Raw genomic sequence first — 12502 nt, 5'->3', positions numbered from 1 at the left:
GATAGGCCCTCTAAAGGAAAGGGGTGCTTTAAAATGCCAAACCTGCCAGGCGCAGTGGCTCACGCCTGTAATCCCAGCACTTTGGGAGGCCAAGGCAGGTGAATCATGAGGTCAGGAGTTCAAGACCAGCCTGGGCAACATGGTGAAACCCCATCTCTACTAAAAATACAAAAATTCGCCTGGCATGATGGCGTGCATCTGCGATCCCAGTTACTCAGGAGGCTGAGGCAGGAGAACTGCTTGAACCCAGGAGGCGGAGGTTGCAGTGAGCTGAGATCGTGCCACTGCACTCCAGCCTGGGCGACAAGAGCAAGACTCTGTCTCAGAAAAAAAAAAAAAAAAAAGGCCAAAGCATTATTACTTGATTATGGCTGTAATTAAAAAAGAAATATTTTTAAAAGATATTACAATTCACTATATTTCCAGTATGCACTGGAAACTCAAGATGGAAAGGTGTGTGTGTATGTGTGTGTGTGCGTGTGCATACATGTGTGATAAGTGGGTATGTGCAGATATGTGGGTACGTGTGTGCTAAACAGAGCCTCAGAACTGGCGGCAGGGGAGATAGAGAGGGAGCAAGTGAGGGAGGAAGGGAAGGAGGGAGGGGAGAGGAGAGGGAGATAGAGAAGGAACTTCTCTTTCTCTTTGTAGATTTCTCCATTTCCATTGGGCTAAATTTATTGTTTCTTAATCTGTGTTCCCAGCCTCTGTAGATAAAACACTGTTCGAATCCCTGAGGCAGGGATGGGGTAGGAGGAGGGTTCTGCATCTTATGCCCCAGACACAGTTTTAGCTAACGATGAATTGAACTGTCACATTCCCCCCATTGGTTATGGTCAAGGGCAGTGCTTCAAATAATGGCCAGGTATGTAAGTAAAGGAGTGAAGAAGTCTGCAGGGGAAGACAGTTGGGAGTGGTGGAGACTGTGGCAAAATGGAAACACACACCCCTCTACAAGAGTAGCTGCTATTCAGCTCCAACCAATTGTCGAATGAGGGATGTGGAGTCAATCCTGCCAACGCTTCTGCTCTTTCAAGATGTGCTAAATATCCAGATTTTAATATGAAATCTACCAATTAAGTGTTGGTTCAAATCTTTCAAAACACTCTGTCAGCTAAAGCTACACATCTGCTGGCCAGATCTATCCCAGGGCCCAGGGGTTTGCGACCCGACGCTAACCAGCCCAATGCTGAATGTGCAGGGCTGAGTCCTGCTGCCGTCACCCCTTGGCCATGGGGAACACTGGTGCCAGGCCCCAGGGCTGAGAGGGGCCCAGGCTTCACCTTTCCCGGATGAATTCTGACATCTCCTTCTGCATCTGTTTGCCCTTCAGCTGTTTCTGGAGCAGTAGTTCAAAGCCAGCCACAGTGCCGTTGCCTTGGGGGTCCTTCTTATCAGCCTACAAAGGAAGCAGAGCACAAGAGTTTAGGGCACATCTGCGTCTGGAGCCAGGGAGAATGGCCTGGGGGGAGGACAGCTCCCAGTTGTGCCTGACAACCCCAGCTCAGCACAAGAGGAGGGATGGGAGCCGCAGTCTCTGCTGCCCTAACTTGGAACTCTCTCCTGGTGCCCCCACTCCCAACAGCACGTTCTCATGCTCAGGCTCTTATGGTTACCGCATCCCCACATCCAAGCCCCTTAACTCCCCTAACCTGGGAACCAAGAGGAAGAAGGGCAAGTGTTCGAGAGCAGCAGCTGCGATGCCTAACAGCCTACGACTTCCAACCAGGTGGCTGCAGAGACTGGCTTGACCCTCAGTGAATCCTGGTGTTCTGACCCCAAGCTGGACTGTGTGTGTGGCTCCAAGCTCAGGAGCCGGTGCCCCCAGCCTTAAGCCACCCTGTCTTCTACCAGCTGCGTACACTGGCAGGGCAGTGACATCCTCTAACCAACACATTCATAACAGATCACAGGAAAGAAGAAAAAATCATAGGCAGAAAGCGGGCTGAAGGGAAGCCAGAGAAGAGAACAGGACAGGTTGCCCTGAAATACTGGCTGGGTGACCTCGGCCAAGTTCTTCACTCACTCCAGGCCTAAGCTTCCTCATCTGCAAAACTGAGTAAGTAACAGCCCTACTCTCAAATGGTCATTTCAGGGTAAATGACATCTATTTATGTGTATATATGGCTGAGCACATAAAATGTGTTCAATAAATGTATTATTAGTTACTTTTAAATAAAAGTCGGAACTTGGGGAAGATGTGTAAGTCAATTAAATAAATACTTAGGACCCAATTAATTTTGCAAATATTCTTGAAATTTCAAAATTAAATGATTTTGTTTTACTTGCATTTCTTCAAGCATACCTGAATGCCCCTTTCCTGCCATTCCTCTGTCTGAGGTTCAGCCACACATGGCCCTGCACAGCCGTGGCTGCTGCAGCACCAGCACCTAGGGCCATCCCAGGCACTGGCCATCACCATGCCTAAAAGTCTCCTCCTCCTCACAGCTTTTCCCTATCGGGAACCCAGGGTCAAACTTTGGGACTTAATGGAAGGTATTCAGAACAGGTTTTTGATATCCCAGAGGGAGAGGTGCAATGGTGGGAACAGTGTCCCAGCATCTGGTAGGACTCAGGTTCTTGTGTCTGCTCAGCCACAGGGTGGCAAGTCCAGGACCGTCTAATCCTAAGATCAGCCCCTTGAAATAGGAGCGGGCTGCACCTCCCAGGTCCCATCCAGATCAGACATCTTAGGAGAGGGGAAAGAAAAGGGGTGGTTGATGCCTGCAGGGAACCCCATTTTACCATCATCAAGTAGATGAAGGATTTTATGGACCCCTTCCCATCCTCCCCCAGGGTGGGACACGTCCCTCGTGTACCATAACTCAAACCCCACTGGACACACTGCTAACATCCCTGCTGACAGGGAGATCACCGTCCCACGGGGTCACAGTGGGGCTGCTCTTGCAGTTTAAAAGCAATGTCCACTGAAGATCACTGCACTTCACTCTGTGAATGTTACATCTTGATGAAAAAGCAAAAGGGAAATTACCCAAATAGCTCAAATCTGCCTCCCTTCTAGAATGAATACACTGAGCTCTCCAGGCACTCTTGGGAAAGCCAGCCAGAAGAAACAGGCTTTAATGGCTGTGTCAGGAGAGAGAAATTTCTATTAGTGGAAAAGGCCTTGGATGGTCAGGGAGATAAGTGGATTGCAGATTAAGAATCAGAGTCCCCAGAGAGCTTGAGTTAAGATAAGAACTCGCAAGTGTTGCCCTCCGGATGCTGCGGGCAGCATCACACATTCCTTCCAGCTTTCCAAGGCTTGAGACCTCACACGCTGACCCTCCAGCTCCCAGGGTACCCATTTCTGGGGCTCAAACCACTCTCCCTGAATGCTCCATTTACTGCACCCATCTTGAGGGATGATGTTTCCAAATCCAGCAACATCTCTCCTGCTCGGCCACCACCACCACCACCTTTCCTGGTCTCTTCCACTCACCTGTCAACTTCCCACCCTGCCTGCACAATGCCTGCGAATCAGATCATCCACCTTCTGCAAGAAGAATAAAACTCACTTACTGGGACCGAGAAAGTCTTGCACACTCTGATGCTTGCTCACCCCGTAACTCTGAGCTCACCTGCCTGGGTCTGTCTGATGCCAAAGATAAGCCCCTTTATACTGTTTCCTTAACCTGTGCACAGATCTCTCTACCTTGGACACAGCAGAGTTGGAGCTACAGAAATTGTCCTTTGGTGAGAGGTGGAGGCAACAGGGATCTTTGTATGTCTTCTAAGGTACAAGTGATTTTGCAGAAAGAAAAAAGAACTTTTGTCTAGTATTCAGTTAGCAAATCTAAGAAAGTGTAGATAATCCAGATGGGCTGTAGCTCACGCCTGTAATCCCAGCACTTTGGGAGGCCAAGGCGGGTGGATCACCTGAGGTCAGGAGTTCAAGACCAGCCAGGACAACACGGTCAAACCCTGTCTCTACTGAAAAAACAAAAACAAACAAAATCCAAAAAATTAGCTGGGTGTGGTGGCACACACCTATAGCCCCGGCTACTCAGGAGGCTGAGACAGGAGACTCCCTTGAACCCAGGAGGCGGCAGAGGCTGCAGTGAGCCAAGATTACACCATGTACTCCAGCCCGGGTGAGACAGAGTGAGATTCCATCTCAAAAAACAAACAAAAATGTAGATAATCTATTCTGCACAGTGATGAAAACAAGCTTTTACTTACTTATTGTTCCTTGGGGTCTTTGGACACTTTTTTTTTTGAAGTGTACCATTTAGTGGTTTTTAATACATTCACAGGGTTGTGTGACCATCCCCAGAATCTGATTCCAGAAAGGGGTGATCTAATCTTGAAAGTCACTGTGACTTTCACATGCAAATGCTCAGGACCATTCCCAGAATGTTCTGAGGTGCGGGACTCTACATTTCTAAAAATGTATTTATATGAATTGTGAAAAAAATACAGCTAGCATACAACTAACCATTCTGGCCATTTTTAAGTACACAGTTCAATGGCGTTAAGTTCATTCACATTGTTCTGCTACCATCGCCTCCATCCACCCACAGAACTTTTTTCAATCTCGCAAAACCCAAACTCTGTGTTCGCTAAGCAATCTGCAAAAGTTTTAAAACTACAGGATTATCCCAGCTGGAGCTCTCTGAAGATCCTGTGACCAACCTCCTCACAATTCTGATGAGTATAGTCCGGCCCAAGGAGGTGAAGTACTTGTCCAGGGTCCCTCACGTGGAAGTGACAAGCAGGTATGCAGCCCACGTTCATGCACGGAGGCGGATTCTAGTTGGCTAGAGATGGACGTTGGCTAACCCACATTCCGGGTGAAGTGTCTCTAATGTGAACCAAAGTCCTGCTGAATCCCTGAGGCGCATGGAATGATCTGGACTCCAAGAGGGTCCCAAGTTCCTGTCTCAGATGCGAAATCTAACACCAGCCCTTCAGGCTTCCACAAGAAAGGCCCCTCCACTCTGAGATCCAGGTCCCTCTGCCCATCCTGGGTGTCCACTCCTCGTCATCGGGGTCACGGTGTGGGGGAACCCGAGGCACTGCTTACCCAGAAGTAGTCGCAGTAGCTCCATTCCGTTGGTTTCAGCAGTTGCTGTTCTGGCATTGTGTCCGGGTGAGGGAAGGTCACACAGTTTATCTGGAGGGCACAGAACAAGAAAGAATGACTCTGTTGGAGACTGGAAGAGCAAGGAAGGCTTTGCTCCTGGGGGACATGGCACCAATGGCACTAGAGCAGCCTCCCTATTGACAGAACACGCACAGGGATCTTCCCATGCTCCCAGGGCCCGCATTTCACCTGAGGGGCAACAGGGGCTCATCCCCATTCCAGAGGGGCTGTGAACGAGTACAACCTCTCTAGAGGGCAGTTTCATAGGATCAAACTGCAAACATCCAGTGCCTTTGACCCAGCAACGGCATTAAGGGTCTACCTTACAGATACAGTTGCACGGGTGCAGTGACGTCCATACACACTTTTTCACTACAGCACTGTTTATGGCAGCTCAAGGCTAGAAAACAACTCCAATGTCCATCAGTAGAGGAATGACTAAACAAAGCATGAGACTGACAGACATCTATGGGAATCACAAAGAAGACAGTGATAAAGTTCTTAAATTATATAAGGAAAGCGTGCTAGCGTATACGATTAGGTGAGGGTTAAAATAAAAAAGCAAACAAAGGCCGGGTGTGGTGGCTCATGCCTGTAATCCCAGCAGTTTGGGAGGCCAAGGCTGGTGGATCACCTGAGGTCAGGAGTTCGAGAGCAGCCTGGCCAACATGGCAAAATCCTGTCTCTATTAAAAATACAAAAATTAGCTGGGTGTGGTGGTGGGTGCCTGTAATCCTAGTTACTTGGGAGGCCGAGGCAGAAAAATCACTTGAGCCTGGGAGGCAGAAGTTGCAGTGAGCCGAGACTGTGCCACTGCACTCCAGCCTGGGCAACAAGAGTGAAACACCATCTCAGAAAACAAACAGAAAAGCAAGCAAAGAGTATCACAGTTCCTTTTTAAAAAGAGATACACAGTTGACCCTTGAACAACACAGGTTTGAACTGCAGGGGTTCACTTATACGTTGATTTTCTTCTGCCTCTGTGACCCGAGACAAGACAAGCCCCTTTTCTTCATACTCCTCCTTCGCCCATTCAACGTCAAGATGCTGACAATGAAGACCCTGATGACGATCCACTTCCACTTAAAGAATAGTAAAGATATTTCTCTTCTTTGGCCGGGCGCGGTGGCTTATGCCTGTAATTCCAGCACTTTGAGAGGCCAAGGCAGGCGGATCACGAGGTTAAGAGATCAAGACCATTCTGGCCAACATGGTGAAACCCTGTCTCTACTAAAATTACACAAAAAATTAGCTGGGCATGGTGGCGCACGCCTGTAGTACCAGCTGCTCAGGAAGCTAAGACAGAAGAATCGCTTGATCCCAGGAGGCAGAGGTTGCAGTGAGCCGAGATTGTGCCACTGCACTCCAGCCTGGAGATACAGCAAGACTCCATCTCAAAACAAAACAAACCAAAAAAAAAAAAAAAAAAAAAAAAAAAAAAAAAAAAAAAAAAAAAAAAGATATTTCTCTTCTTTATAACTATCTTAATAACATTTTATTTTCTCTAGCTTACATTACTGTAAAAATACAGCATATAATACATATAACATGCAAATTACGTGTAGAATTATGTGATAAATTATTAAATTATCAGTAGGGCTTCCAGTCAACAAGAGGCTATTGGCAGTTAAATTCTGGGAGAGCCCAAAGTTATATGCCAATTTTGGACTATGGATGGGGAGGGGGCACCCCTAGCCCCCATGTTGTTCAAAGGTCACCTGTATAATATGCATTTGGTTATTTGCATATAGAATACTTCTGGAAACTGATAACATCATTTGCTCCCAAGGAAAGGAACTGTGTAGGTAAGGGTCAGGAGTGAGAGGTTACCTTGCAAATTTTATGTCATGATGTATATCATATGAACAAATACAGCTTAAAATTATAATCTGGGCTGCACGTGGAAGGCTGGCCCTAGCTAAGGAGAATGAAGCACGGAAATTTCCGGGTTGTCTCCAACTTTTCTGTCCGAGCAGGTCTGCAATGCTCCCTGGCTTTTCCCCACTGTGTGGAGGTGGCTTCAGGCCCCAGATTCCCCCCACTCCTAGGAAGTGGGCTAATTTGCTTCCTCTGGGGGAACAAGGCCTGAGCCTTATGAGTTTTTAACCCCTTCTTGCAGCCCAAGCGCCTGCCTAAGTTGAAAATGTCATGTTAAAAAATGGCACAGCCCTGAGGTTTTTGGGCCCAGGACACAAACTCCACTGCTAGGCAGGGCGTGCAAGCCAGTGAGGTGCCCAAGTGTCACAGAAACTGAAGCTGGGATGGGAGGGTGGACAGCCTCTGCTTTGGGCAAGGGTCAGAGACTATGGAGATGTGTCCAAGTGGCAGAATCTGCTCAGCTCTTGCCAACTGTTGTCAAGCCCTTCTGAGGAGTCTGGTGTGGTTGGACAGTATGACAACTCAAGGGAGGCTGAAAATTGAAATTTTTATGCAAAGTGTCTGCTTTTTTCTTATTCTTTTTTTTTTTTTTTTTTTTTTTTTTTTTTTGAGATGGAGTCTTGCTCTTGTTGCCCAGGCTGGAGTGCAGCGGTGCAATCTCAGCTCATTGCAACCTCTGCCTCCCGAGTTCAAGCAATTCTCCCGCCTCAGCTTCCCAAGAAGCTGGGATTACAGGCATGCACCACCACAGCCTGCTAATTTTGTATTTTTAGTAGAGACAGGATTTCTTCATGTTGGCCAGGCTGGTCTCAAACTCCCAACCTCAGGTGATCTGCCCACCTTGGCCTCCCAAAGTGCTGGGATTACAGGAGTGAGCCACCACGCCTAGCCAAGTGTCTCCATTTTTCAGTACTGGCAATTAATTCAAGGTTAAATACAATAATAATAAAAGCAATAACCTCATGTAGGCCCAACAAACTCTTCTGCCAGCAAAGTCGGGCCCGTGGACCTTCGGTTGTGACCTCTGGATCAGAGGGCTCCCAGGTGGCTCAAAGTAAATCTAGCACACACCCCCTTCCCTGGCTGCCAGGGCATAGACCCCAGTCACAGTCTGGGAAGAAGTCCCCGGCAAAAGAAGGAGCCCGGCCTATGGTTAAGGCGAGGGCTGAGGTCCCCACCAGTCTCGAGGGAAACACGACTCAGCAGAAGGATCGGGGCAGGAATGATGTGGAGGACCCTGGAGAGGACAGGGGTACACCAAATTTTCCCAACAATAATCCCTCTTCTCTTTCTCCTTTTCTTTTTTTTTGAGATGAAGTCTTGCTTTGTCACCAGGCTGGAGTGCAGTGGTGCAATCTCAGCTCACTGCAACCTCTGTTTTCCTGGCTCAAGTGATTCTCCTGCCTCGGCCTCTCGTGTAGCTGGTATTACAGGTGCACGCCACCACCCCTAGCTAGATTTTGTATTTTAGTAGAGATGGAATTTTATCATGTTGGCCAGACTGGTCTCAAACTCCTGACCCCAAGTGATCCACCCGCCTTGGCCTCCCAAAGTGCTGGGATTACAGGCCTAAGCCACTATGCCCAGACTGTTTCTCCTTTTCAAAATGTGTAACTTCTAAGGATACATTATCCATGTAAGATTCCTGGCCAGGGCATAGTGGCTCACATCTGTAATCCCAGCACTTTGGGAAGCCAAGGTGGGAAGACTGCTTGAGCTCAGGAGTTCGAGACCAGCCTGGGCAACATGGCATGACCTTGCCTCTTCGAAAAATAAAAAAACAAAACTAACCAGGCATGGTGGCACATGCCTATATTCCCAGCTACTTCAGGGGCTGAAGCAGGAGGATCGCTTGAGCCTGGGAGGTTGGGGCTGCATTGAGTTATGATCATAACACTGCACCCCAGCCTGGGTTAAAAAAAAATCCTGTCAAAAATATTTAATGTAATTATGAGTGGGGAAAACCAAGATTGTTTGTTTGTTTGTTTTTTTTAAAGGCACCCTGTACAAAAACAGCTTCCTGAACTCTAAAAAATTAGCAGTGTGATGGATTAAAAAAACAAAGGCTAGATGAAGATCAGCTGGGGCTGAGGAGTTTTCTCCCAGGCCTCAGCAGCCTGAGAGAAGGGAGGGCTGGTTCTCGAGGCCAGCTTCAGAAAACTGTCTCCCCAAGCCTTGGTTTCAGGCTATATCCCCAAGGTGTGTCCAGAGACAAGTCTCCTTCCTGCGCTTCCACAACCCACTGCCAAGCAGGCAATCATGAAAACAAGGGACGGATTTCAAAAATGCACAGATTCCTTATTTTGTATTCCCGTTATTCTTATTTCAGCAAATCATGGTCATCATAGTCCACCTTTATTTTGCTTAATAACGCAGTCCATGAAAATTTCAATCAAATCTAATGACAAATTAACTGTGACATTAAAGTAAACTGGGCATTAGGAATGCTGGAACGAGTAGATGTTTTGGTACTCAGAGGCGGGTCTGAATGCTTCTGCAATGCGCTGCCCTGCAGGTATCTCTCTCCTTTCTCTCCTCTTTTCTCACCCAAACTGCTCTTGGCCTTGACCTCTTGTTGGGGAAACATTTCCCTACAAAGAAAGAACTTCCCTATGTCAGGAAGAGGCTTGGCCAAAGGTGGGCAGGCAGGAAGGGAAACGGCTCTTGCCCAGTCTTGTTCCCCAGAATCTTCCCGAGGTGACCTACCCTCAGAGTGAAGATGCTACCGCCCACCCCAGGAGGCCCGTGCAGACAGACCCTGCTAGCCGGAAGGGGAGATGGTACCAAGGACAGCCCCTTCAATGACGCATCCTAGCTGGCTCCAAGCCAACCATCTAAAAGGCCATGGAAGTCCTGAGGAGGGCTGAGACGCGCCTAAGTACTACTCAGTCCTCTTCCTGTCCCAGAGTCGAGGATGAGCATGCCCAGAGTCACCTAGAGGACATGGGTGTCTGGGTCCCCCCACCCCAGCGTCTGCTTCAGGAGCTCTGGATGGGGTTGGAGCTCTCAAGTGATACTGAAGGTCTGGGGACCAACACTTTGAGAACCAGCATTCATGATCCATTCAGCAGGGACGGGGCAGCCCCTGGGGAAGACCCTGTGCCCACCACAATGGAAGACACAAAGATGAACAAGCCACAGAGCCCTGCTCTTAAGATCCTACATGGCAAGTGGGCAAAGGACATGAACAAACACTTTTCTCTTCTTTTTCTTTTCTTTTTCTTTGAGACAAAGTTTTGCTCTTGTTGCCCAGGCTGGAGTGCCATGGGGCAAACTCAGCTCACTGTAACCTCTGCCTCCCGGATTCAAGTGATTCTCCTGCCTCAGCCTCCGAGTAGCTGGGATTACAGGCACACACCACCACACCTGGATAATTTTTTATATTTTTAGTAGAGATAGGGGTTTCACCATGTTGGCCAGGCTGGTCTTGAACTCCTGACCTTCAGGTGATCCACCCGCCTCAGCCTCCCAAACTGCTGGGATTACAGGTACCCAGCCCAGACACTTTTCAAAAGAAGACATATATGTAGCCAACAAGCATATGCAAAAATGCTCGTCACTGCTAATCATTGAAGAAAGGCAAATGAAAACCACAATAAGATACCATTGCATGCCAATCAGAATTGCTATAGTTAAAAAGTCAAAAATAACAGGTGCTGGCGAGGTTGCAGAGACAAACGAACACTTATACATGGTTGGTGGGAGTGTAAATTAGTTCAACCATGTGGAAAGCAATGTGGTGACTCCTCAAATAACTAAAAACAGAACTATCATTTGACCCAGCAATCCCATTACTGGGTATATAGGTATATATCTATATATAGATTCATAAAGGAATATAAATCTTTCTGCATGAAGACACATGTACGTGTATGTTCCCTGCAGCAGTATTCACCATAGCAACAACATGAAATCAACTTAAATGCTCATCAACAATAGACTGGATAAAGAAAATGTGGTACATGGACAGTGTGGAATACTATGCAGCCATTACAGAGACTAAGCAGCATGCCCTTCGCCGGGTCATGGATGTAGCTAGAGGCCATTATCCTTAGCAAACTAAGGCAGGAACAGAAAACAGATTGGGGCTGAAGAGTAAAGGCAGCAGGATGTGGGGACTCATTACCCTGCTGCTTCTGCCACTCCTTGAGGACACCAGTCCTCAGAAGGAGCCCAGAGGTGCCTGCCACCGTCTCTGTCCTCTCTGGTTTTGGGAGTTCTCCCTCCCAGGAAGCCCACTGGGATTTCTCCAAATCCTCACTCCTACAGGGGAGCCCCGATTCAGGCACCCTCCTTAGGGGTTTGCATGTATTCTCATTTCTTCTTTCCAGCAACTCCACAGGGAAGGAAGAGCAGCCTCATCGTACATGAGGACACCGAGGATCACAGAACCTAAGTGTCCAAATCCAGATCCAGCTGACTGCAGAGTTCAAGCCTCAACCACAAGGCTATGTGATGGGCTACTTGCTCGTCCACTTCCCATTCAAACATCCATCGAAACATTGCTCAGTACCACGCGCTATGCCAGATCTTCCCAGCAATCTGCATGCGTACATTTATAATGATACATCTCATGGTGATTTAAAGTTTCTCCTCCTTGCCAGACAGCCTGCTCTACAAAGGGATGGGGACCATCTTTCCCCTGCAGTTTCTCTCCTCACTGGTACAGTGTTGGGTACATAGTGGGTGCTCAGGAGATGTTTCTTGGTGTAATGGCTGGAGGCTAGGGATGTAAGGCATAGTGTCTGCTCTCAAGAGTTTCATAAATAAGTCACTGTAATTCTTTGGGATAAACCTACCAAAGAGTAAGCCTGAGGTGCTGAGGTTACTGGAAGGACTAGGGACTCAGGGGAGGAATCTTAGAGGTGGTGAGATTTAGGTAGTAATAGTAGGGCCCAGGCAGACAGAGGGGTGGGAAGGTGAAGGAAAAGGACCCAGGATGTGAGGATATGCCCCACAGGTGGGGACTGTGTTGCTCAGTTTGGCTGGGGCTCAGAGTCAGGGAGTGGACAAGCCTGAGGTGAGAGGGGGCCTTGCTGGGGTGCCAAGGTCTGTCCTGAAGGCAGCAGGACAGTGGGAACTAAGGAAGTGCCTTGCAGGAGTAGCGATTCATCAGGTTGCTGTCTGGGACAAGCACCCCCACAGCAGCACAGAGGACGCACTGGAGGGAGAACGTGACTGTGGCCACCAGGGAAGTCTGCAGTGATGGGGGGCGGAGGAGGGTCATCATAGCAGCTGGGAGCAGCACAGTCAAGAGGGGATTAAAAGAACCTGGGATACCCTACAGGGAGCCTTGGCAGCACTGTGAAGTTAATACGGTGATGCCCATCCAGGGGTAATTTTGCCCCCACCCCCTGGGGTGGATGCTACTGGCCTCTTGTAGGTATGGGCTGGGAAAGCTGATAAATATCTGCAATGCACAGGACAGTCCGCCACAACAAAGTGCCATCCAACCCCAAATGTCAATGGTGCTGAGGCTGAGAAACCCTGTTGACTGGCCTGGGTGGAGAGGAAGTGTGTCTCCATCTACTGGGTTGG

At 48.4% G+C, this 12502-nt stretch overlaps 1 protein-coding gene across 5 annotated transcripts in view; it reads right to left on the bottom strand.

Annotated features, from left to right (window-relative positions):
* GAS7 (growth arrest specific 7) overlaps nucleotides 1–12502 on the bottom strand; it is a 282620-nt gene that overhangs the window by 30813 nt on the left and 239305 nt on the right. For all 5 annotated transcript variants that reach the window (XM_017531429.2, XM_017531434.1, XM_017531435.1 and 2 more), the window contains 2 exons: nucleotides 5027–5116; nucleotides 1284–1399 (listed from right to left, as the gene is read on the bottom strand). In XM_017531429.2, the coding sequence (XP_017386918.1) occupies nucleotides 1284–1399; nucleotides 5027–5116 (206 nt within the window). The remainder of the gene's footprint in view (nucleotides 1–1283; nucleotides 1400–5026; nucleotides 5117–12502) is intronic.

The sequence above is a fragment of the Cebus imitator genome, unplaced genomic scaffold (assembly GCF_001604975.1).
Source record: "Cebus imitator isolate Cc_AM_T3 unplaced genomic scaffold, Cebus_imitator-1.0 Scaffold72, whole genome shotgun sequence".
In the NCBI taxonomy this organism is placed as follows: domain Eukaryota; kingdom Metazoa; phylum Chordata; class Mammalia; order Primates; family Cebidae; genus Cebus; species Cebus imitator.
Note: the sequence above shows the minus strand (reverse complement) of the source record. Positions and strands in the feature narration are given on the sequence as shown.